Here is a 26,282-nt window from a genome sequence, read left to right as displayed (position 1 = left end):
TCAAACCACCACTTTTCCCACGTGTGTTCTGGCTTTGGCCCAACCCATCAGTTTCTGGACCAATCAGATGGCCCAGAACGTGTTCGCATTCGGTGAAGGGTTAGAGAGGTACTCAGATCCAGGCTCATTGCGTAGAAGACACTAACGTCTCTGGGCGTAGCCTAGCGTTTGGCCGGAGCAAGGAGTCTGGGTAGCCAGGCAAGCAGATTGGTTTTTATTTAGTAACTATTTAAGCGGAAAAGGTCATATCTGATGCCAGTTGTCTTATGATAGACTACAGACAAAATCCTCACACTGTGTTGTATTCAGAGATTAACACTTGTCCAATGAACTTGTCCAAATGAAAACCTTTTCCTGCTTTTTAAAGCTACTTTTACTTTTAATTTGCTTGATCTCCAAGGGAAGGCTATTCCACAGACTAATACCTGTATGGAAAAAAATACTTTTCGCAGTACTGTTTACTCTTGGGATTTTACAAGACATAACACTAGGGCTGGTATTGTGACTGTGTTGGTTATAGACCATATCAATGTGGTTTTTCATGAAACCTGGGGCACAATCATTTAAGATGTCAAACATATGATTAAGTTTAATTTGGTCCACTCTGGACTCCAAAGGCAACAAGTCCTGTATCCCTATGTGGGTCCTAGGGGGGACATTCAGTATATACCTGATAACATTATTTTGCATGACCTGCATGCTCTCATTCAGCTTTAGCCCACTATACCACAAGATACTTTCCCAAGCAGATCACCTTTGACAGGGAAATCCTTCATCCAAAACCCAAGCAACAAATAAAGACACAAATAATAATTAAAATAACTCATCTGAGCAACACAACTGTAATCATGGGAGACTTTTCCCCTTGGAGTATGCAGATAAACAAAAGAGTGGAATTAAATAGAAGTACGTGTTTAAAGTAGGTGCATATACAGTACTGTAAGTAGAGTGCATGGGGCTAACTGCATTACAGTCAGAAAGTGAGATAATCTTTCTTGGTTTCATCAATTAATGGGCTAACCATTACGGACTCTTTTGACAATAAAAGGCAGGTTTCCATTGACCCACGCGTATTTGACAAAAGCGAGTCGCAAAAAACAACATTAGGACGTGTAGTGGAAAAGGTAACTATAAGAGAACTGTTCTAAACAGCGTCATTTTTATCTGCTCAACGGGTGGATTCTTATTTTGTCTGGCTTTCTTAATTTGTCACGACTTCCGCTGAAGTTGGTGCCTCTCCTGGTTCGGGCGGCGTTCGGTGGTTGTTGTCACCGGCTTTCTAGCTGCCACCGATCCACGTTTCTTTTTCATTTGTAATGTCTTGAGTGTACACACCTGGTTCCCACTACGTTATTATTATTTCCCTATTTAACCCTCTGGTTCCCATTATGTTTTATGCATGACTATTCCTGGTTTGTGTTTGTTATCCCTGCGTGGATTATGTTGGCTGATATATTTTAGTTTTTGAAAGTACGTTATTGTCAGGGATTTCCTCCTCTTCTTCTGAAGAGGAGAGGTGAAAAGGATCAGAGGACCAATATGCGGCGTGGTAAGTGTCCATGGTTCTTTTAATACGTAAATGTACACATGAACACTACAAAACAATAAACATGGAAAACCTAAACAGTCCTATCTGGTGCAAAGACAGAGACAGGAACATCAAGACACTAAGGACAATCACCCACAAAACCCAACACCAACAGGCTACCTAAATATGTTTCCCAATCAGAGACAATGACGAACACCTGCCTCTGATTGAGAACCATATCAGGCCAAACATAGAACTAGACAAACTAGACATGTAACATAGAATGCCCACCCAGCTCACACCCTGACCAACCAAAACATAGAAACATACAAAGCAAACTATGGTCAGGGTGTGACAGTTATTTTACTCAGTTCTGTGTCCTGCCCTTGACTCCGTCCTCACATCTGCACAACTGACATAATTGCAACAAATGATGGAAACTGTTTTTCAAATAAATTATGATTGCTGAATCATTTTGAAAGTACGTGCACGTAACTATAGCTAAAGCTCCACTCCACATTTAATTATAAATCCCTACTGCTTGCTTAATCTTTTTTTCTCAACTATACACATTATGTTTCTTCCAGGACAAGGATTGTCCTGACTTTCAATAATGCCTGAATTGCTTCACATTGTTTTTCTGGTTGGCTGGCTCACCTGGATAAAACGTTCACTATGCAATTATTTCAGATCTACAGGAGCGCACGTTTTACCATGGCACGGACCGTGGCGATACATTGGCAGGGCACATTATAATTATTAACATATGGCAAATTAATGACAGGTCTATTACAGTTTCAAATAATCATCATCTTATAGCAATTGGGACACCCATCACAGATTTTGGCATTGTTATTAATAGAAATGTCTGCTGCATATCTCTCAATTCCCAATAAGTCAACCACCAATTAAAGTCAAGAAATTCTGTTTGATAAAACATAGCTTTACCCTCATTGTGATTACCTAATTAATTTTACCCCCTGATTACCATAGACTGAAGAATCTGCAAAGAGCAAACAGACTGCATATGCACAAAAGTGATGCATGATGATTTGTTAGCATTACATCCATGACCTACAATAGTGTCCATCCGACATCAAGGTCACGAGGCAGCAGGTTTAGAGGGCCAGGGTTTCTTAGTACTGTAGCTAGATCAGCTGTGGGCTCAGTATGTCAGGGGACTGAGGACAAAGAGGCAGTCGTCCTCCCTCTTGATCCACTCCAGCAGCTTATTAACAGCGGCCACGGCCTTGGTCCCCAGGGGACTGAAACAGAGGTAGAGCTCAATGCCACTTGTCACCTGAAGGAGAGGTAGGGTAATGGAAGAGGGTTTAGAGGAGAGATTAATCACCATGGTACTACAGATATCCCCTGGAGAGAGCCGCATGGACAAACATCTTCCTTCTACACTGCAAGACTGTGCATTTCAAGATCAGCTACAATGGTATAAAACCAGTGTACTATGCTTACCCAGGCCAGCAGGTTCTCAGTCTCTCCACAGCGGTAGATGGAGCACAGGGGGGCGTGTCGGGTGGGGCAAACAGGTGTGGAGGCACTGGTACAATCCCATCAGCCTCTCCTGCTCCTCTACAGATTGGTATAGCAGGGGCAGCTCAGGGCTGGTGGAAGACACAGAAACGAATGGGGAAAAAAAGAGGTAAGACGGGTATCAAGGACTATAAACCGTACTTACTCTTGAAAGTTTTAATAGTAGAATGCACAAGGAGCAATTTCAAAATTGGGTAGTGTTTTCCTCTTGTCATGTCAGTCATGCATACCATAGAGAGCTATTTATAACTTGTCAGAAATGTCCACATCAACTAGTCCATGCCAGTTAACATTTTTAGCTGGGTTTTTTAGCCCATAGAATTTTGTTGTAATTTTGTTGTCACTTAAATATCACACATTAGACATGGCAAAATGTATAGAATTGCAAGAAAAATTTGCTTTAAAACTGCTACATTTGCTCTGCACCCCATAACAAAAATGTATAGAATTGCAGGAAAGCTTTAAAGCTGAAAAAAATATATTCACCAACATGAGGGGTGTGAAGAGTTTGTACCATGAAAAGTGCTTGTGCTAATAGAAATAGACATGGCATGCGGGGGGGGGGGGGGGGGAATGTTCCCCAGTACATGAAAGGAGGGCCTGAGTGAAAAACTTTGGGAACCCCTGTTGTACATTGCATAAATCGTCCATACTCACCTTGTGTAGATTCTAGAGGTCTTGGACTTGTACAGAAAGTGCCTGAGCTCTGGGATGCCGACCTGGCTGACAGAGTAGCTGGGGCACTTCAGTGCCTCATTCAAGGCCTTGTAGGCAGTGCGTTGGCTCAGCTGCTCTAGGAAGCGGTGCTTGCAATCAAAAAGGTTAAAGAATTCCTCCCGGTCGGCAGACACCAGGATGAGACAAAGGTCAGAGGCCAGCTCCAGGTAAGAGATGTGGGTGTGGAAGAGGCCAGCAGTGCTGAACTTAGAGTGACAGATGGGCGTCCAGCCTTCACCCTCGTGGAAAGAGGACACCCACCAGGTTGAAGAGCAGGTGCAGGTCCATATGGTGCAGGTACTGGTCCTTCTTGCGTACCAGGGTGACCAGGCAGTCCCCAGCGAGGAGGATGGAGAAGACCAGGTTCTTGGTCTTGGCAGCCTGGGGGAGACCAAGTCGCTGGTGGAGCTGGCAAGGTGGAGGCAAGTGACAGTGCTGACGAGCAGGCCCGGGTCATGGTCCAACAGACACAGCAGGTTGTCCGTGAGATGCTCGGAGCCTGTCAGTAGACGGCCCAGGTCATAGTTCTGCTTGTGCTGGAAGATGTGGTTGAGCTGGGTGAGGTTGAGCAGGCTGACGATCTGGTGGTAGATGTACTGCAGCTCACGCGTCAGCTCTCTATCTGACTGACAGGTCCGGGATACGCCCACCAGGACCAGAGGAGTTTCGCGAAGGAGCACCACTTTGTAACCGTCTTGAACAGAAGATTTGAATGAGACGGCAATGACACATCTACAGTACAGACAGATCGTTTTTTTTTTTTTCAATATGGCATATCTTACTGACTGAGGTTTGAATTGCATAGCCTACTTTAAAGTTGTTCACTATGATTCACTGACAAAAACTATGACAAAGCTACTTTACCCTCTAACTCTAATTTTCCACTCCACAGAGATACTCCCCAAATCTTCTACTCACTTGCGTGAATGGAGCAAATGATACTGTTGTCTGCCTTCACGAGGGAGACCAGGCAACATCACGACCCCACGGTGCTGGAGAGGGCCTCCTTTGTGCCGTAGCGTGAGTAGATGGGCTTGCCTGCCTCGCTCAGTACAAACACATGATTCCTGTGGCTACGACAGGTCTCACTGCACACATCCTCGTCCTTAATCCTGCTTTCTGGGCACACCTCCTCCTCTACCTCCACCTTAGGCAGCTGCTCCTTCTGGTTCTCCTCCTCAGCCCCCTCACACAGAGCGATTTGTACACATTTGATTTCAATCACTTTTTGACTGAACCCCTTGACTTGAAAACTTCCCATATATATTTGCCCATGGTAAAACTGGTCAGTAAGTAACTTTCTGGACCTGAATACCAAAACATTAAGAAGAAAGAAATGCTCTAAATTAGCCCATTTTGCATACCCCACCCTCCCACTCTGTTTTTAATTTACATACTCCCTCTTGGCCAAATCCTCAGAGATTATAACATCAACTTCTACACTGACAATACCCAGGTTCACATCAACACCAAACCGGACACCATCTCTGCCTTAGAAAAACTTAGCAGCTACCTAGAGGACATCAGGGCATGGATGAAAGAGAACGTCCTCCAGTTGAACAGAAGCAAGACTGAGGCTATACTTATTGGGACACCCAAGCAGGTCACCAATGCTGGAAACATCTGCCCTACAATCAACAGTCACCTGTTATCTCCAACCCAGGAGTCAAGTTTGATTCTTCTCTGTTCTTTAAATGCCCACATAAAACAAATATGTAAAACATAATTTTTTCAAAACATTGCCTGGGTCATGCATCCCATCAGCCTCCCAGCCAGATGCAGAGAATCTCAACCACGCCTTCATTTTCTTTCAGATCGACTACGGAAATGTTTGTGGGCCTCCCAGCCAAATCACTACAGAGGATCCAACTAATCCAGAACAGTGATGCCAGGGTCCTTACCTGGACCAAGAAGTCAGACCAAATCAACCCGATCCTGGGCCAACTCCACTGGCTACAGGTGTTAGCAATTGCTGTTATTCTTCAATAACACAAGCCCCAAAACAAATCAGGGGGAGAAAAATAGGTTTATTTGAGAAGGACAAATCAAGATGTGATGCTGGGAGGTAGATGTTCAGCCTCCTCTGTCCTCAGCTTCTCCACTGAACAAAGGAACAGGATGCCATTTTTAACCCCTCACGGTAGCCTGGGATTAACCAATCAGAAGTCCTTGCAGTACGACTGGACCAATGTCCAAATAACAAGTATCCTGCTCCCGACTCAATGTACAGAACGTAGCACACGTAGCTTTGAGTTCACAAGTGACATTCCACAGATTCTAAACAGCTGTTGAACTGAAACCCATCTCCTATTTACAATTCCCTATTGACCATTAGTACTCTAGTTTTTAGTCCTCTCAAACTCTGCAATGTGTATTTATCTTCAAAATAATCTTATACCGGTCAACTACAGGATCAACTTCAAAATCCTCATGCTTGTATTTAAAGCCTTGAATGGATTGAGGCCAACCGAAATCAGCAACCTCATCTTAATCAGCGAGCTACTTTGCACTCTCCGCTCCAGCCACTTCCTACTGCTTCAAGTCCCCAAACACGTCTCCGAACTATGAAGGTACGAGCCTTCTGCTCCCTTGCCCCTCGCCTATGGAATGCTCTCCCTGACAACTCTGAACTTTTAAAACGGGCCTTAAAACCCATTTCTACTGACTGTCTTTTTCATGGATGTCTCCAGCTATCACTGCTACCTAGTCTCAATCTAAAATGTATTGAGCACCTAGCGCACTATTGCTATTAACTGGCTTGATTCTAAATGTATGTTGTTTTTACCTCAGTAGAGCTTTGAGATAACACCGTTATGAAAAGGACCTTGCTGCAGCTGTACATAGTCCATCGGTAAATAGCCCACCCAATTTACCTACCTCATCCCCATACTGTTTTTATTTATTTACTTTTCTGCTCTTTTGCACACCAGTATCTCTACCTGCACATGACCATCTGATCATTTATCACTCCAGTGTTAATCTGCAAAATTGTAATTATTCGCCTACCTCCTCATGCCTTTTGCACAATGTATATAGACTCTTTTTTTCAACTGTGTTATTGACTTGTTTATTGTTTACTCCATGTGTAACTCTGTGTTGTTGTCTGTTCACACTGCTATGCTTTATCTTGGCCAGGTCGCAGTTGCAAATGAGAACTTGTTCTCAACTAGCCTACCTGGTTAAATAAAGGTGAAATATATATATATATTTAAAAAGTTAACCTCCTGTAATTATAGTGTTTCTTAATAGGGATAATCCATATTTATGAACAGAACACAATTTTCGTAGGTTTTGTCAAACTAAATTATATTGAAAACGTGTTTTAATGACTAGATTACTAATCTACTCCCTTCCCTGAAAATCCCACCCCTAATAATGAATTGACAGGTCTGAAACCCTACGAACCCTGTGGCTCAAACATCCCACCCATAGTGATTGATTGACAGGTTTAAAACCCTACCAACTCAGTGACTCTCACAAATATCCTGATCCTCCTCTGACAATCCCACCCACAGTGCTCGATTGACAGGCCAAACTGTTAAGAATGTAGCCAGAATAACAATGAGGAAATTCATTTTTTTAAATGGGAGGAATAATATTATAATACTGTTAGAATTTTGCACTTGGTAGGTCAAGAATTATCAAATGTTATTTGTCACATGTGCAGAATACAACAGGTGTAGAGCTTACAGTGAAATGCTTACTTACAAACCCACAATGCTTTAAAAAATTGTTAATTAAAAAATAGATAAGTTAAAAATAAAAATAAAATAAAAATTTAAAATAAAAGTAACAAATAATTAACAGAAGCAGTAAAATAACAATAGCAAGGCTATATACACGGGGTACAGGTACAGAGTCAATGTGTGGGGGCACCAGTTAGTCGAGGTAATATGTACATGTAGGCAGAGTGGTTAAAACTTCTTAAGGCTAGGGGGGACTATTTTCACATCCGGATGAAACGTGTGCCCAAAGTAAACTGCCTGCTACTCAGGTCCAGAAGCTAGGATATGCATATTATTGGGAGATTTGGATAGAAGACACTCTGAAGTTTCTAAAACTGTTTGAGTGATGTCTGTGAGTATAACAGAACTTATTTGGCAGGCGAAACCCAGAGGACAAACCATCCAGAGAAAAGAAATTGGAGGTCACACTCTTTTCAATGAACTTTCTATGGAGATCTAGATTTCTAAGTCACTTGCTTGCAGTTACTATCGCTTCCACTGGATTTCAACAGTCTTTAGAAATTGTTTGATGTTTTTCCTTTGAGAAATGAAGAAGTAAGGCAGTTCAGAACAAGGGTCGAGTGAAGTGTACTGTTTGTTAGAGGCGTGTGACCTGAAAGCTCGCTCCACTTTGTTTTTATCCGTTATTGAATGCAGTTTATCCCGTCTTATATTTTATCAATTATTTACGTTAAATTAATTAATTATATGTTATTTCTGATTTTTGTGTTGTGCCTGGTGGGTTGAATTATGATTTTCATGTGCATGTTTGATGGGGTGCTGTCCTTAGATAATAGCATGGTTTGCTTTCGCCGTAAAGCCTTTTTGAAATCTGACACTGTGGCTGGATTAACAAGACGTTAATCTTTAAAAACTTGTGTGTATAACACTTGTATGATTTATGAATTATTATGAGTATTTCTGTTTTTTAATTTGGCGAGCTGCTATTTCACTGGGTGTTGTCAAATCAATCACTAAGAAGTTCAATTGGACATTGAGTTTTCATATTGTCGTCACAAAAAATGCGATCACAATCACGTACTACAATTACAAATGTGAACTTTGATCTTTTAATGATTTTCTTTCTCAATATGACAGTGTTATCTGGAAGGGCTTTGAACAAGAACTGTCATCTTGAAAATACAGTTTTGCAAATTAAATTTGGTCATTGATCATGTTCACATAAAAACAATATTGCAAACACATTATTAATTTATCTGTATAAAATTAGGATTTTTTGGGAAGCTATATATGCAGTACCAGTCAAAACTTTGGACACACCTACTTATTCCAAGGTTTTTCTTTATTTTGACCGTTTTCTACAAGACATCAAAACAATGAAATAACACATGGAATCATGTGGTAAGCAAAAAAGTGTGAAACAAATATATTTCATATTTGAGAGTCTTCAAAGTACCCACCTTGAGGACAGCTTTGCACACTCTTAGCATTCTCTCAACCAGCTACACCTGGAATGCTTTTCCAACAGTCTTGAAGGAGTTCCACATATGCTGAGCACTTGTTGGCTGCTTTTCCTTCACTCCGCGATCAAAATCATCCCAAACAATCTCAATTGGGTTGAGGTCAGGTGATTGTGGAGGCCAGGTCATCTGATGCAGCACTCCTTCACTCTCCTTATTGGTCAAATAGCCCTTACATAGCCTGGAGGTGTGTTGAGTCATTTTCCTGTTGAAAAACAAATGATAGTCCCACTAGGCGCAAACCAGATGGGATGGCGTATCACTGCAAAATGCTGTGGTAGCCATGCTGGTTAAGTGTGCCTTGAATTCTAAATAAACCACATACAGTGTCACCAGCAAAACACCCCCAACCCCCCTCCATGCTTCACAGTGTGAACCACACATGTAGAGATCATCTGTTCACCTACTCTGCGTCTCACAAAGACAGTGGTTGGAACCAAATATCTCAAATGTTGACTCATCAGACCAAAGGACAGATTTCCACCAGTTCAATGTTCATTGCTCATGTTTCTTGGTCCAAGCAAGTCTCTTCTTATTATTGGTTTCCTTTAGTAGTGGTTTCTTTGCAGTAATTTGACCACGAAGGCCTGATTCACACAGTCTCCACTGAACAGTTGATGTTAAGATATGTCTGTTACTTGAACTCTGAAGCATTTATTTGGGCACTTGAAGAAACTTTCAAAGTTCTTGACATTTTCCTTATTGACTGACCTTCATGTCTTAAAGTAATGATGGACTGTCATTTCTCTTTGCTTATTTGAGCTGTTCTTGCCATAATATGGACTTGGTCTTTTACCAAATATGACTATCTTCTGTATACCAACCCTACCTTGTCGCAACACAACTGACTGGCTCAAACGCATCAAGGAAAGAAATTCCACAAATTAACTTAAGGCACACCTGTTAATTGAAATGCATTCCAGATGACTACCTCATGAAGCTGGTTTAGAGAATGCCAAGAGTGTGCAAAGCTGTCATCAAGGCAAAGGGTGGCTACTTTGAAGAATCTCATATTTTGATTTGTTTAACACTCTCTTTGGTTACTACATGATTCCATGTGTTTTTTTGCATAGTCTTGATGTCTTCACTACTATTATACAATGTAGAAAGTAGTCAAAAATAAAGAAACCCTTGAATGAGTAGGTGTGTCCAAACTTTTGACTGGTACTGTATATCCATAAATTGCGTCCCTGAACCTGCAATATAAATTCTAAAATGTTGCTCCGATAATATTGGACATGTTTGGGCTAGAGCAGCCTGGGTTTCCAACCATTTATTTAATAAAGGTTAGTTCATAAAACAGAATTCAAGAGCTACAAACAGCCAGCATATTTTGTTATTGTGCAGGCCTAATTTGATAAATAGAAACAAAAACAGTACTGCATACATAATGTAATTGCATTTTGATTTGAACAAAAAAATATTCTACTGTTAGCCTCCCTTGAGAATCTTGCCTTTTTAAAATGAGAGAAAATATATGGGTTTTACATTTGAATCTGTAGCCTGCAGTTACAGGACTAGGCTACTATCAATTATTTGTATTTTGTCATTTTCAACAACCACATTGAGTTTGCGACATACTGTACTTGATAATAAATCGTGAAGGAAAATAATCATTATGAAAAGTATGAGGAATAACGTGTATTAATTGACCGTTCTGTCCCCCCCCCCCCCAACATGTACTTTTTTTGCCACTTTTTTTTGAAGCACTGTTACGGTCACCATTAACATTTTTAAAATTGTCTCAGTAGCATACATATTTGATGCAAAGAGGGTAGATATTGTTTATTTTTTTCGATATTACTTACCAAGCCATGCAACGCTGTTTGTTTTAAAAACCTGTCTAGGACACAGGTTCCGCTAACGGAACCCCCCCCCAACATTCCGCTGAAAAGGCAGCGCTGGAAATTCAAAAATATTTTTTTGAAATATTTTTTACACATTAACACAACTTTTACACATTAACAAGTCCAATACAGCAAATGAAAGATAAACATCATGTTAATCTACCCATCGTGTCCGATTTTTAAAACGTTTTACAGCGAAAACACAACATATATTTATGTTAGATCACCACCAACTCCAAAAACACACAGCCATTTTTCCCTGCCAAAGATAGTCACAAAAGCAGAATTAGAGATAAAATGAATCACTAACCTTTGATAATCTTCATCAGATGACACTCACATGACATCATGTTACACAATACAGTCATGTTTTGTTCGATAATAAGCATATTTATATCCACAAATCTCAGTTTACATTGGCGCTATGTTCAGAAATGCCTCCAAAATATCCGGAGTAATTACAGAGAGCCACGTCATATAACAGAAATACTAATCGTAAACTTTGACCAAAGATACATGTTTTACATATAATTAACGATACACTGGTTGTTAATGCAACTGCTGTATCAGATTTTTTAAAACATTATGAAAAAAGCATACCATGCAATAATCTGAGACGGCGCTCAGATGTAAATATATTTCTCCGCCATGTTGGAGTCAACAGAAATATGAAATTACATCATAAATATTCCCTTACCTTTGATGATCTTTCATCAGAATGCAGTGCAAGGAATCCTAGTTCCGCAATAAATTGTTGTTTTGTTCCATAATGTCCATTCCAATTAGCTACTTTTGCTAGCACGTTTAGTTCACATGTCCAAAAGCTGGCACTGGTCCAGGTGAACTCGGACGAAAACTTCAAAAAGTTATATTCCAGGTTGAATAAACTGGTCAAACTAAGGAGAGAATCAATCTTCAGGATACTATTATCATATATATCCAATAATGTTCCAACCGGAGCATTCGTTTTTGTCTACAGAGTAATGGAACGCAAGGCGATATAATGACTACTGCACGTAACCAGGAACTGGCATTCTGCCAGACCAGTGACTCAAATAGCTGCCATCCGGTCCCACATCACACTAAAGGCTTCATTCCAAGTTCTACTGACTGTTGACATCTAGTGGAAGGCGTAGCAAGTGCGAACAGATCCATATCTTATGTGAATAGATGATGAGAATTTCCACTTCCTGTTTGGAAGTTTGCCTGCCCTATGAGTTCTGTTATACTCACAGACATAGTTCAAACAGCTTTAGAAACTTCAGAGTGTTTTCTATCCAATAGTAATAATAATATGCATCTATTAGCATCTGGGACAGAGTAGGGGGCAGTTCACTATGGGCACGCAATTCATCTAAAGTGAAAATGCTGCCCCCTATCCCTAAAAGTTTTTAACGAGGTATAAATTACCCTGTGCTTTTTCATTTGACGCATTTGCGCGAGTACACAGCTACAGGCAATTAGGAAATTATACAATGAATTAGCTCATGATGCACGCTGCTCAAATGATGAAACAACGAAACAAATGTAACAACATTTTTTTTTTAACATTTTATTTTGCAGGTGCCTTTTCATTGTATACACCAGCAGCGCGACCAGTGCTTTCTAATTGCACTGAACTAAAATAGTGGTGCGTGGGAGTGAAGCAAAACTTCTCAGTGGTCAAAACCATTCATCTTGAGGCGACGGGATGCAAAATGCAATCTGTTAGTATGTATTAAAATAGATCATTATCTCAAAACATTACTCATAATAGAATATGACAAATGACCCAACGGATTATGATTTTCTGGTAAAAAAATAATAATAAAAAGTGGGGTGCAAAAAACGTTTTCTCACGCGACTATGGATGCAACAGTTCTTTCACTGCTGCTGTCTCTCTTGGGAAACCATGACACAGCGAGAGCCGTTACCGTAATCAATTGCGAATGTGGCTTGTACAGTATTTATTCTAAACTATTTCCAATAAGGAAATATCCAATATTAAAATAATTATTCTAATTCCTGTTGTCATTGGAGGAAATTTAGCCTATGTTCAAGTGGCCATATATTTCAATTAGAGAACTATTCATTTTCATTGTTCAGGACAACCACTGGATTTTGTATCCCCGACAAGGGAGCTGTTCTGTAGTAACATGACATCTACAGTAGGTAGACTACAAGTGGACATTGTTTGCTGGAGCACAATGCCACCATTAGAGTTGCCTTGCCCACCTGGTTCTGTGCCCTCCACCAGGCCTGTGGTGGGGCTTTCAGTCCTGTCCTTGCAGAGACGGTCCATTGGTGCCATTCTGTTGGACCTCTCATGAAACACCCCTGTTGTGGACGTCTCCAGCCATCACTGCTACCTAAGTAACTAAGGGACAACCACCTGAAACACAAGATAGTAGATACCAAGTCTGTCAACATCACAGATGGGGTGAAGGTCAACATTTGCTTACAAAACAGTGAGTTTCCGGATGAGCAATAGTGTCGTTGTGCATCCTGCCTCAGTTTTGAGTATGATACACTGACAGTTTTTCTGTGTGACTATGTTGCTATCATGATAAAAATAAAAGGAAATATGACTGGTACAACACTCTTCAGTCAATGGCTATGGTCATAGAGATGGAAAGAGGCCTCATCATTGTACCTGTGCCATTATGGTGTATGTGACAGCATGAGCAATGCCATTGAGCCTATCTCCATTTTAGGGAATATGTTTTCTTCTTCACAATTGGCAGATCCCTCCTGATGACCCAGTTGGACATGACTCCAACAGGGTCACCAGGAGGGATCAGCCAATGACGTTGGAAGTCACACAGTTGCCTACATTAAAATAGTGGAAGCGCTCAATGGCGCTGTGGTGCCAATGCTAAGACAGCCTTTCGGCCACTAGAGGCCTCTATCATTCTCTATGGCAATAATGTAAAACCACAATGTTAACAACTTGAGCTGAACTTCTTTGAGCTGTTCCTGATCTGCTGAGACGGAAAACAGAACAACGAGACAGACATTTCACCAGATGTATAAATGTGAAGCATCCGATTGGCATTTCCACTCACTACCAAATATGGTGGTGAGAGGAAGCCCAGTTGCCGGCAGTGGGAAATGATGGAACGAGATGGGACTTTGGCCTTGCTACATTCTTCAAATGTTCTCATTGATGAAACATGTGATCTCAATACAGTTTTGTTTCCAAAACTCAAATCTGTTACGAGCACAGTGGGACGTTTTGTCGACTTTACTCAGTCAAAGTTTCCAAAAAGTGCTAGATCCAATCTCGCTAGATCCTGTTTGGCTCTGCCCCTCTCCTTGCTTGTTCTGTCCACTATTACTCATGTGTTCACATTGGAAACGACAGGCCGTGGTCTATCTTGAGTTAGTTATGAACATCATTTAGCTGCTAGATATGCAGCTAAATAGAATAGTTAAGAAGCTGAAGAATTTTCCCGCGTGTAACGTTACACAAAATGTTCTTAAATCATAGCTACCTCTAATTTCTTCCGAGTCGAGTTAAAATGCATATTGAATGTTGTAACGTTGACTGTCACTGTGTAAAATAATACCACTCGCTTGGGCTGGCTAGCACATCATTTTCTGACAGAGAAGGTACAGGGGTGCAATCATTAGTACACAGTTTCGTTTTGCAACAGAAACTAGTTTATTTTCGACAAATTCAGGTATGTCCCTCCCCGTTTCGTTCAGTTCAAGAAACGTTTTGCAACAGAATCGTTGTAATGAATACGCCCCAGTTGTTTCGCTATCATTGAATCGTGTGGAAGATATCTGAACGTACCATTTCGATGATTACGTACACGCAAGGGGCGGGGACTTTTACGTTCGAACTGCGCCGCGCGAGTGTTGTGCGTGCTAGCTAGGCGTAAACAGGATTTCATAGTTATTCGAACTGCAATGAATAATATACGTATTAATGTAACAAATACTCAATAACTTTAAGGTAAATACGGGCGAATGTAAGCAACACAGCCTGCTGTATCGTAGGTGACAAAGAGGGTTAACAGCTATCTAGTTGGCTAACGCGATCTAGCCGGCTAGCTAGGTTGCTAACTAATGGTTAGATAACTATTGCCAATAATAACAAAGCTAGCTAGCTAGCAATTTCGCTACCGGTAGCTGATATCAACATTAGAACCAGCAAACATGACTATGTTGAACACAAACATGATAACTTGCCTTTTTCTTGACAGGGTGGTCTTCAAAAATGCCTATTCGTGCCTACTGTACCATCTGTTCAGATTTCTTCGATCACTCCAGAGATGTGGCTGCCATCCACTGTGGGCACACCTTCCACTATGAATGGTGAGTTACCAATGACTGTCTGATGAATCAGTCTCTACATTAAGGAAATAGTTTGACTAGCCAGTACTTGTGGCCTAGCTAAATTTAATAGTCTAGCTATTGTTAAATGTCAGTTGTGTGTAACGTTTCACTCTTTCCTCTGCTTACAGTCTTCTTCAGTGGTTTCAGACTGCCCCCAACAAGACATGTCCACAATGTAGAAAACAGGTAGGACTAACTTGCTATACTGCTGACCCCTTCTGAACACTGGTGTTTCATTCTGTACACGTTACATCAATCCCATTCATCTCAAAATAACCCTACAAATACTTTTCTACATTTTTATCTTTGTCTGGACTCTCCCCTCAGGTTAGCACCAGACACATTATCAACAAGTTGTTCTTTGACATCGGTGGTGAAGGAGAGGGATCCTCTGCGGATCCAGAGTGTTTGCAGGTAGGCCTACACCATCTTGACTCACGTTGTGGCAACATTGAATAGAACATTGTCATGGCGTGTGAATTTGGGATATTATTGTATGACATCGCTTATTCGGTGTTTCATTTTTTCTTCTGCAGAACGAGCTCGATAGAATGAAAGCTGTTTTAAGTACCAAAGGTAAGAGGCCAGTGAACACAACTGATGCTTGCTTTGAGACCACATGTTACTATGATGGTGTAACTGTTTTTGGCATTTGGATGGCTGAAACATTGACTTGTATTTCTATCCTCAGAGAGAGACTGGAGGGACAGACTGAAGATGGTAGAGGGCTTGAAGGAGACTGTGGACAGGCAGAAGAAAGACTTGGACATTGTTAGGAAGGAGATTGGCAAGAAAGATATGCTCTGCTCAGTTCTCAGGGTAAGATGTTACATGCTCCTTTCTCTCCTTTCTACCTGACATCTCTCTAACATTTTGAGGGTTTTGGACCTTTCAGAAACAGATGAAATACCTGGAGAACCAGCAGAGTGAGACTCAGGCTGCTAAGGAGGAAGCCCGACGACTCAGGACCAAAATGAAAACATATGAGAGGTAGCCCACAGACTCGCACAATAATAATTTTCTGACTTTTGTGCCAACCCAAACAATACTGTGCTGGCCTGTATATTTTACTAGTGTGTGTGTGTGTGTGTGTGTGTGTGTGTGTGTGTGTGTGTGTGTGTGTGTGTGTCCTTCCCAGTCTGGATGTGGTGTTACAGGGTCAGAGGGCTGAGGTGGAATCCATGATCAGTGACATGGGTGTTGGCCAGGCTGCCATGGAGGAGCTCTCCATCTACTGCATCTCTCTCAAGAAGTAAGGAATGTCAAACATTTACATTATACACTGAGTATAGCAAACATGAGGAACGCCTTCCTAATATCAAGTTGCATCCCTCCCTTGCCCTCAGAACAGCCTTAATTCATCAGGGAATGGACTCTACAAGGTGTCAAGCGTTCCACAGGGATGCTGGCCCATGTTGACTCCAATGCTTCCCATAGTTGTGTCAAGTTAGCTGGATGTCCTTTGGGGGGTGGACCATTCTTCATACACACAGGAAACTGTTGAGCATGAAAAACACAGCAGCGTTGCAGTTCTTGCGTCTGGCACCTGCTACCATACCCCGTTCAAAGGCACTTAAATGTTTTGTCTTGTCCATTCACCCTCAGAATGGCACACATACACAATCCATGCCTTAGTTGTCTCAAGGCTTAAAAACCCTTCTTTAACTGGGCTCTTCCCCTTCATCTACACTGATTTAAGTGATATCAATAAGGGATCATAGCTTTCACCTGGTCAGTCTGTCATGGAAACAGCATGTGTTCTTAATGTTTTGCATTCTCAGTTTACATTGCCAGGGCAACAGTGTTTTGAAAGGATATTTATCAAGTAATTCCTATTATCCTTTGCAGAGAATATGAGAACCTAAAAGGGAGCCTCAGATATTCAAATGAAATGTCTGAAAAGCTCAAAAGGGAGGTGTTTGCTTCAAACAACAAGGTAATACATGTAAAAAAAATATATATATATATATTTAGAAACACATTAATTGAATTGTTCTGTGATAATGTGGGATGTCTCACCTACTTCCAATCTGAGACTGACACAGTTTCTAATATCTCTGTAGTTGCAGAAAGCCACAATGGAGATGAACAGGACCAATGATGACATGAAAGCTGTCCAAAATGACTTGACCAACGCAGACAAAGAGATCACTGTAAGGAGCCCTCAATTCTGTAAATTATCAGCACTATACAATTTGCAAAGCTATGTTATATTTGGGTAATTAAAAATACTAATGTATTTGAAAATCTGAGTTCACTATTCCACTACTTTGTGTTTTTAACACTGTTAGAGTCTGAAGAAAAAAGTTGAGATTCTTCAAAAGACCCTGAGCACACCAACCCGCACTAACGAAGCCTTGAGCCGACTAGTCTTCGAGAGGTTTGTCACTTCACCAATCGATTTTCTACACAGCGCGTGCTACTTAGTATATAGATACCTTCTTGGTAGATCTGTTGTTAGTCACTGATTGGGTTCTTTCCCCCTTGTCTTTCAGCCCTGCCCCAGTGCAGCTGCAACAGCCCCGTCTCCACCAGCCTGCCAACAGTGAGGACATTGACCTTAACATGACCTTTGACATCACCACACCTGACCTGGTGGATAAGAGGTCGTCACAGGTCCCATCCAAAAAGATGCGTCTGGATCCAGCCACGTGAGTCTCCCTCTACAGTGTGTCATTGACGAGGGACACATGCTCCTGACACTTATTTGTTCAACGTTTCTGAAGTATTGATCATATTTATCTTATGTTCTTTCTTTCTCAGGTTGTCGTCCTCGCCAACCAAACACCGTGACAGCGCCTCGTTTGTAAGCAAGGTATTTTACCACTTCCAAGGGTTCACTTAACACATGCACCACATGTACGGACTCTGTGATGACCACATTGCTTTGGATACATTTTAAAGCTAGACGTGTTGTACTTTAGTGTGCATGGCATGCCATAAGCTTCTGTGTTTATGAATTCTCCCAGGCCAGAGAGGAGGAGGTGCCAATGGGTACATTCTTCCGTAACTCCATTCTGTTCAGGAAGAAGACCTTTGGCAGCATGCTGGACCCCCAGAGGAGTAAACTGGGAGCTGTAAGTAACCTGACTCTATTCTCTTTCCCTCACAACACTACAGTTACTGTATGATTGTTCTGGTGTATTTCTTACTATGAACCTGTTCCACATTTTCACGCCCTCAATTACAGTGAAGGACAGTGCATTCCACCTAATGACTTCCAAAACATGACCTACAATTGCCCTTGCTTCCCTGTCTTGTTCCTGTCAATGAAATAACAAAATGTATGACTATCTCATATTCCAGGTCAGAAGTGGTTATGATGGACTTGGAGGGAGAACCAAATTCTTCCAACCTGTATCCTTTTCTTAAACCGTACAATTCAGGTTTCCTGACTGGTATTTCTCATTGAAGCGGGTGTTGAAGAACATATTTTGACTGTATTATATCCTCTATGATGTCTATTGATAAATGTCTGTTATACATTACTGTAACTAATCTCATAGGAAACAATCAGGGGGGAACTGGAAAATGCCATTTGTTATGGAATGCAATTTTCCTTAATTCGGCCACCCACACCAGTCTCCTTTGTCAGATATTCGCCCACTCATGATGAAGGCAAAGAGAAAAAAGGTTTCCCGACCAGCTCCTGCCAAGATCTCCACCTGTCTTACTCTGGACAGTTATCTGGAGTGACCTATGACCTGTCCATCCCTGACTAATACAGACGTGTCAGATGCACCTCTGACACTAGGGGCCAGCCGGTCTGGAACAATCGAGGGAGGCGCAACCTGAATAGGTTTACCGGTCCAGTAAAAGGACTATGATCTACTTTGGTTTGCACTTCTTACTTGAGGGCTTGCTCCAGGCTTTGGGCATGAATGGGCACAGCAGATGGTTTTGTTGTAGAATATTTGTTTTGGTGTATTGAGACTTCTTTTGTTTCATCATGAAATTGTGTAGTAATCTTGTTTTCAGGTGTTTCAGTTTCATCTAATTGTAATTCAGTGTGCGGTACAGTTATTCGAGGAACTTTCCTGTATTATGAGCATCTGTGAAATGTCAGCCATTTGACTGTTGCACATTACAAAGAAATTATCTTTCGCACTTGAACATTTATTGTTTTACTAACACTGTCTGAATATTGTAATACAGCATGATATTGAATTTTTTTTCCCACTTCTCCAGAACATCATCCTCTTGTCTTTTAGTGCTATTTATTTTAGATACATACATACTTTTACTTGTGATTATTGTGTAAGATCTCTTATGTTTGTGAAATAATAAACTATAGTTTCCTTAACTTGAGTGGGGTATGTTAATGTATGTTTTTATTTTATTTTAGTTTCCACACTATGCATCTCACTATGATACTGTAGCAGAGATGTCCTCTCCACCGCATGGTCCAGTAATGTGTCCCACAGTCCACTCTCCATGCTACAGAATGGTTAATTAAGTTTCTTTGCCAGCACGTTGCTGTTTTACTGTACATTATTAATAATCTCCAGCAGGGGGCAGTGTAAGGATGGTGGCAGCCTCACAATGGCTACAGTTACAGAAGTGCAATAGTACGAAGGTGGAATTATTGGGTTTTATCTATATTTTCGTTTTCACAGTATTTTTAAGTTTTAAAATTATTATTTTTTGAATTAAAAACTTTTTTCCTGAACTTGAGCATAATCCCAGCCAAGCCAAAAAAGAATCTTACTGCAAATAACTTAATGGAAACTGCCACATCCACTGCATTGTGTTCTGACAAAATCAGAACGCAATACCGCTTCGCACAGAGTGAATGCTACAATCATGCGATGTAGGACTGCTTGGAGTGTGACCTGAACTGGGCTACTGTCATTTTGTGTACCATTACAGTGCCAAAGTATTCATTTTCAAATCCGTTTACATAATTTAAATGATATAGTAATTTTATTTTAAGGGAAACTTGTAACATACATTTTGAGAACACAGAGAGATTTAATGGCACAATATTGAAGAACACAAGTGATCATTGATGCTAAAACCAGTGATATTCTCAGTGAACTCAAGTGTTACCATCAACTGTTCTCACAACCGCAACACCAGCAGCACTATAAAGAAATTAGGAACAATCTATGGAAATGCCATACGTTGCTGTCTAGTGTCTACCATGTGTTGTTGTGATTCTAACAACAATTGTCGAAGAACACAATATCCTGTTCAGAACCACTGCTTCTCAATTTTGAAAGTAGCATCGTATAGAAGTTATTACTGCTAAAGCAATTAACAGCAAACTAAATCAAAGCATAACAGAAAATGTTATAATATTAAAATGGTACCTTACATGAGATCTGGCAGTATTGATGTCAGTAATCAGAATTCCCTACATTTGTTTCTCTTTATCACTATGTCATTCAAGAACCCAACACTAGTTATTCCAGGATAAAGTGGTGCATAGAGAAACTAATTCCTTCCAGTGTAATCAGTCAAATATAACCACGCGTCAAAGTTGTGACACCCATACAAACAGTACTGTGGAAACATTCGTATAATGTACACACAAACTCACAACCCATGCAGTGCTGATAAATCACGTAAACAACAAAGCTTGTTCTCAAAGGATCCTACTGTAGGTCCTCCAGTCAGGAAAAAGTTTAACATTTTATTCACTATTGATCCAACTAATTGTCCTGAGAGAAATCAAAGAGAGCTAATTCATTGCCATGGTTGCTTAGACATATCCTAATGTAAAAGGAGACTTTGTCCTGAAATCAAGCAAAGCTGTCCACAATGTTCATTGTGTTCTGTTCAGGATTCAGGATGATCCAGGATGATCCAATGCGTCGACTGTTCCATTTACAGTCAGGTCACAGCATCTGTGGCGAGTCAGTGAGTGTGTATTTCAAATTATAGAAAAGGTAGCATCTCCATTTTCCTTTATTTCCATTCCACCCATGAGACAATGTAGCCTTCACCACTGATCAAAAACGGTCTCCTTTTATTTATTTATTTGAATTTTAACTAGGCAAGTCAGTTAAGAACAAATTCGTATTTACAATGACGGCCTACCCTGGCCAAACCCTAACCCGGACGACGCTAGGCCAATTGTGCGCCGCCCTATGGGACTCCCAATCACAGCCAGTTGTGATACAGCCTGGAATCGAACCAGGGTCTGTAGTGATGCCTTAGACCGCTGCGCCACTCGGGAGCCCCCTCTCTGCATGTGAGGGAGTGCTTTGCCAAGGGAGACCATTATAAGCTGTCGTCTGTTAGGTGCCAGGTGTCGTATTCATCTCTGGTTTCCTGCTGGATTATCTAAAATCATTGAAGAGAGAGACCATTACCAATTGTTTTAGTGAAAAATGAACACTAATCTGTTTTTATATCATTGTGAATACATAAGGTAGCACAGGTGAGGGATCAGTGGATATCACCGCTGCTTTACTCACTGTGATCGGTCAGGCACTATGGCACTACTTTTGGACTCTCCGTTCTGCTTGTCGTCTTTCTGGGAGAGTTGTGAGGTCACTGTGGAAGCCACAGCCTTGGAGCTGCGCTTGCGTTTCTGTACGTTCTGCTCCGGTTGGAAGATGATGACATAGACCTTAGGGACGTACAACATGCCCAGGGACACAGTGGCACTCAGGCTCATGGACACCGTCAGGGTGGTGGTCTGGATGAACATCTAGAGCAAAGGGAAAGCAGGATGAAGGTTAATAATAAATACCTGAGTATACACCTAGACATTTTACAATAGGGTTTGGATTGCCTGGCTGAGTACTAAATGAATTGTTTGTGTTGCGTTCACAATTCAAAAGACACATTTTCCTAATTTTCCTTTCTATCCTATGCCCATCTATTCATCTGATAATACCCCGAGATTGAGAATATAGTATTCTGATAATATTCTGAGAATACAGTAAAACTGTACATTCAATAAATATTAATAAATATGTATGGAGGTTGTCTTACATAATATTTTCCATGGCAATCCCCATGACATACCTTTATTATACCTAATTATTGTATGAAGAATTGATCGACAGCAGGTCAAATAGGAGGTACACAGTATACAGACGTTGTTTCTTCATCTGAATGCTCAAGGAGACAGTTGTGTTTTTAGCCTGGGATGAATGATTTATATCCCAGTATAAGCACTGAGGAGTGGTGCTCAATTTATGGGCCTTCAACATGTCTATTCATGTGTTGTTCCTCTGTTGTCAGGCTGGCAACAGCAATACTGAGAACAGACTTGTGATCTGAGTCCGATGAACTGACAATTCAAACGCAGTACATGTCATGAATAAATGAAGAAATACATGCCATAAAAAATTAATTAACAAAGACCTAATGTGCATTTGGAAAGTATTCAGACCCCTTGACTTTTCCCCCATTTTGTTACATTACAGCCTTATTCTAAAATGGATTGAATTGTGTTTTTCCCCTGATCAGTCTACACACAATACCCCATAATGACAAAGCAAAAATAGGCTTTTAGACATTTTTGCAAATCTATAAAAAATATCACACGTAAACCCTTTACTCAGTACTTTGTTTAAGCACCTTTAGAGGCGATTACAGCCTCAAGTCTTCTTGGGTATGATGCTACAAGCTTGGCACACCTGTATTTGGGGAGTTTCTCCCGTTCTTCTCTGCAGATCCACTCAAGCTCTGCCAGGTTGGATGGGGAGCGTCGCTGCACAGGTTTTTTCAGGTCTCTCCAGAGATGGGTTCAAGTCCGAGCTCAAAGATATTCAAAGACTTGCCCTGAAGCCACTCTTGCGTCGTCTTGGCTGTGCGCTTAAGGCCGTTGTTCTGTTGGAAGGTGAACCTTCACCCCAGTCTGAGGTCCTGAGAACTCTTGAAAAGGTTTTCATCAAGGATCTCTCTGCACTTTGCTCCATTCATCTTTCCCTCAAACCTGATGCTGCTACCATCATGCTACAATGTAAGGATGGTGCCAAGTTTCTTCCAGACTTGAGGCTTGGCATTCAGGACAAAGATCTTGGTTTCATCAGACCAGAGAATCTTGTTTCTCATGGTCTGAGAGTCTTTAGGTGCCTTTTGGCAAACTTCAAGTGGGCTGTCATGTGCCTTTTACTGAGGAGTGGCTTACATCTGGCCACTCTAACATAAAGGCCTGATTGGTGGAATGCTGCAGAGATGGTTGTCCTTCTGGAAGGTTCTCCCATCTCCACCGAGGAACTCTGTAGTTCTGTCAGAGTGACCATCGGGTTCTTGGTTACCTCCCTGACCAAGGCCCTTCTCCCCTGATTGCTCATTTAAGAATGATGGAGGCCACTGTGTTTTTGGGGACCTTCAATCCTGCAGAAATGTTTTGGTACCCTTCCCCAGACACAATCCTGTCTAGGATTGGGACAAGACTGTAACTACCAATTGGATATCACGAAATTGGGGAGAAAAAGGGGGTAAAGTAAAAAATAAAAAAATATATATATATATATATATATATATATAATAATTCACACATTGAGGGAAGTCAGTAGAAAAATTTAAGAAAAATAGCCAACCTCCTAAGTTTGCCAACACCTTACATTCACACTTCCCTATTGATCAACTTGCAATTCTTTACACTTTTCTGAGTACCTCTCAAAGTCTAATGCATCAATAACCTTGCATCCAATCTAAGAACACTCCTTCCCTGTTACTGTAATGTTGTAATACTGTCTGGTCAAAAATGTCAACTAATGCGATCTGAGAACTAAATGTTATTGATGCTATTTTTAGATGTTCTAAGCTGTAAGTGTGTAATTGAATAGCATGTAGTGGATATTTATTTGTCTCTCAGAGACCCATTTTATCACTGAGCTTATCTGACCTCTTTTTTGACCTCTTTGATTCATTTCATTTCGATTTGCAGAGGTGAAAAGACTTTAAAGACTTAATTTAGGCTGACTGATTTAACAACATACTCTACTAAACTGAACATACACTACATTGCTCGTAGACTCTCTCATTCCAAAATCATGGACATTAATATGGAGTTGGTCCCCCCTTTGCTGCTTTAACAGCCTCCACTAATCTTGGAAGACTTTACCCTAGATGTTGAAATATTGCTGCGGGGACTTGCTTCCATTCATCCACAAGAATATTAGTGAGGTCGGGCTCTAATGTTGGGAAATTAGGCCTGGCTTGCAGTTGGTGTTCCAATTCATCACAAAGGTGTAGGATGGGGTTGAGATCTGAGATCTCTGTGCAGGCCAGTCAAGTTCTGCCACATTGATATCAACAAACCACTTCTGTATGGACCTCGCTTTGTGCACGGGGGCATTGTCATGCTGAACCAGGGAAGGGCCTTCCCCAATCTGTTGGCACAATGTTGGAAGCACAGAATCATCTAGAATGTCATTGTATGCTGTAGTGTTGAGATTTCCCTTCACTGGAATTAAGGGACATAGCCAGACCATGAAAAGCAGCCCCAGACCATTATTCCCCCTCCACCGAACTTTACAGTGGGCACTATGCATTCGGGCAGGTAGCGTTCTCCTGGCATCCACCAAACCAAGATTCATCCATCAGACTGCCAAATGGTGAAGCATGATTCAACACTCCAGAGAAGGCATTTTCACTGCTCCAGAGACCAATGGTGGAGAGCTTTACACCACTCCAGGTGACGCTTGGCATTGCACATGGTGATCTTAGGCTTGTGTGTGGCTGCTCGGCCATGGAAACCCATTTCATGAAGCTCCCGATGAACAATTATTGTGCTGACTGTCAAGCCCTGACCGTAGAGAGCGTGTTATGTCTCTATTTTAGTTTGGTCAGGGTGTGATTTGGGTGGGCAGTCTATGTTCTATGATTTTCTATTTCTATGTGTTTGGCCGGGTGTGGTTCTCAATCAGAGGCAGCTGTCTATCATTGTCTCTGATTGAGAACCATACTTACCCTCCCAACCGTACCCTTTTCCCCCACCTGTTTTGTGGGAAGTTAACTTTGTCTTTGTTCAGAGCCCAAAGCGTAACGGTTTGGTTTTTGTTCTTCATTTTGTTGGCGTCATTTTTGAATAAAGAAAAAATGCACGCTTACCATGCTGCACCTTGGTCCAGTCCTTCAGCCAGCCGTGACACTGACGTTGCTTCCAGAGGCAGTTTGAAACTCGGTAGTGAGTGTTGCAACTGAGGACAGACGATTTTTTTTACCTGCTACACGCTTCAGGACTCGGTGGTTCCCTTCTGTGAGCTTGTGTTGACTACCACTTTGCGTCTGAGCCGTTGTTGCTCCTAGACGTTTCCACTTCACAATAACAGCACTTACAGTTGACCGGGGCAGCTCTAGCAGGGCAGAAATGTTCCGAACTAACTTGTTTGAAAGATGACATCCTATGATGGTGCCACGTTGAAAGTCACTGAGCTCTTGAGTAAGACCATTCTACTGCCAATGTTTGTCTATGGAGATTGCATGGCTGTGTGCTCGATTTTACAGACCTGTCAGAAAAGGGTGTGGCTGAAATAGCCGAATCCACTCATTTGAAGGGGCATCCACATACTTTTGTATTATAGTGTACTTCCTTATTTTAAATCCTGACCATTGTTCCGCTGTAAGTCAATGAAGAGGATGCTGAACATACTGTGAGTGCCTCATGGAAAGAAATCTGATATTAAAGGTAACAAACAAGCATTTGATAACAGTCTAGAACCTATTCTAGAAAACATACTGATAGTTCTTGGGTTGCTTTTTTAAGTATATAAAAAATTATATTTCTCTGCCAATGGATAAATACCAGCAAATATAGAAATGTCAAACCTTCTCAGTAGACTGTGCTGTACCAAAGAAGATGGGCACAAAGGCCAGCCAGATGATACAGGTGGTGTACATGGTGAAGCCAATGGGCTTGGCCTCGTTGAAGGTCTCTGGCACCCCTCTGCTCTTGATGGCATACACAGTGCAGGTCACCATCAGCACGATACTGTAGCTCAAGCAGAGGACCAGGGCCAGGTCGGACATGTCACATTTCAGGACCCCACGTGCAAACTCTGGGTTGGGCGGACGCTGCTCCTCATAGTCTATGATGGTGTGTGGGGGCACCACTCCGAACCAGATGAAAATGCCAAGTAACTGTGGAGATACAGAGAATGATCCAAAGATTGATGTGGCCCATGATTCAGCAGATCAATCTAAT

At 41.3% G+C, this 26,282-nt stretch overlaps 2 protein-coding genes and 1 pseudogene across 5 annotated transcripts in view; 1 reads left to right on the top strand and 2 right to left on the bottom strand.

The window, feature by feature from the left end:
- Positions 1–1,803: 1,803 nt before the first annotated feature.
- On the bottom strand, positions 1,804–13,185 carry LOC124031494 (annotated as a pseudogene).
- Positions 3,017–19,473, top strand: LOC124031493 (TRAF-interacting protein). Of its 3 annotated transcripts, XM_046342772.1 has the most exons (17): positions 3,017–3,185; positions 4,686–4,813; positions 15,037–15,148; positions 15,298–15,355; positions 15,497–15,583; positions 15,706–15,745; positions 15,861–15,988; positions 16,065–16,159; positions 16,308–16,421; positions 17,018–17,105; positions 17,233–17,322; positions 17,461–17,549; positions 17,665–17,820; positions 17,933–17,984; positions 18,139–18,246; positions 18,476–18,526; positions 18,752–19,473. In XM_046342772.1, exons 3-17 carry the CDS (start codon positions 15,051–15,053, stop codon positions 18,863–18,865), a joined length of 1,368 nt encoding a protein of 455 aa, XP_046198728.1. In that variant the 5' UTR covers positions 3,017–3,185; positions 4,686–4,813; positions 15,037–15,050; the 3' UTR covers positions 18,866–19,473. The 3 variants fall into 3 exon arrangements, with proteins under 3 accessions (XP_046198728.1, XP_046198729.1, XP_046198727.1); XM_046342773.1 differs by lacking the exons at positions 3,017–3,185; positions 4,686–4,813 and adding an exon at positions 13,275–13,293; XM_046342771.1 differs by lacking the exons at positions 3,017–3,185; positions 4,686–4,813 and adding an exon at positions 14,176–14,786.
- Positions 19,474–20,076: 603 nt separating this feature from the next.
- Positions 20,077–26,282, bottom strand: part of grm6b (glutamate receptor, metabotropic 6b) — a 39,378-nt gene continuing 33,172 nt past the window's right edge. For both annotated transcript variants that reach the window (XM_046342770.1, XM_046342769.1), the window contains exons 10-12: positions 25,907–26,218; positions 21,592–21,827; positions 20,077–21,457 (exon numbers count right to left, since the gene is read on the bottom strand). In XM_046342770.1, the coding sequence (XP_046198726.1) occupies positions 21,454–21,457; positions 21,592–21,827; positions 25,907–26,218 (552 nt within the window). In that variant the 3' untranslated portion in view covers positions 20,077–21,453. The remainder of the gene's footprint in view (positions 21,458–21,591; positions 21,828–25,906; positions 26,219–26,282) is intronic.

Source organism: Oncorhynchus gorbuscha, linkage group LG03, assembly GCF_021184085.1.
Source record: "Oncorhynchus gorbuscha isolate QuinsamMale2020 ecotype Even-year linkage group LG03, OgorEven_v1.0, whole genome shotgun sequence".
NCBI classification, from domain to species: domain Eukaryota; kingdom Metazoa; phylum Chordata; class Actinopteri; order Salmoniformes; family Salmonidae; genus Oncorhynchus; species Oncorhynchus gorbuscha.
Note: the sequence above shows the minus strand (reverse complement) of the source record. Positions and strands in the feature narration are given on the sequence as shown.

Excerpts from the sequence above, each read along its gene's own strand:
- LOC124031493 (XM_046342772.1), top strand. The coding sequence starts at position 15,051 with ATGCCTATTCGTGCCTACTGTACCATCTGTTCAGATTTCTTCGATCAC. Across the intron at positions 17,106-17,232 it reads TGTTTGCTTCAAACAACAAG|TTGCAGAAAGCCACAATGGA; the intron begins GTAATACATGTA and ends ATATCTCTGTAG. Across the intron at positions 18,247-18,475 it reads AGAGGAGTAAACTGGGAGCT|GTCAGAAGTGGTTATGATGG; the intron begins GTAAGTAACCTG and ends CTCATATTCCAG.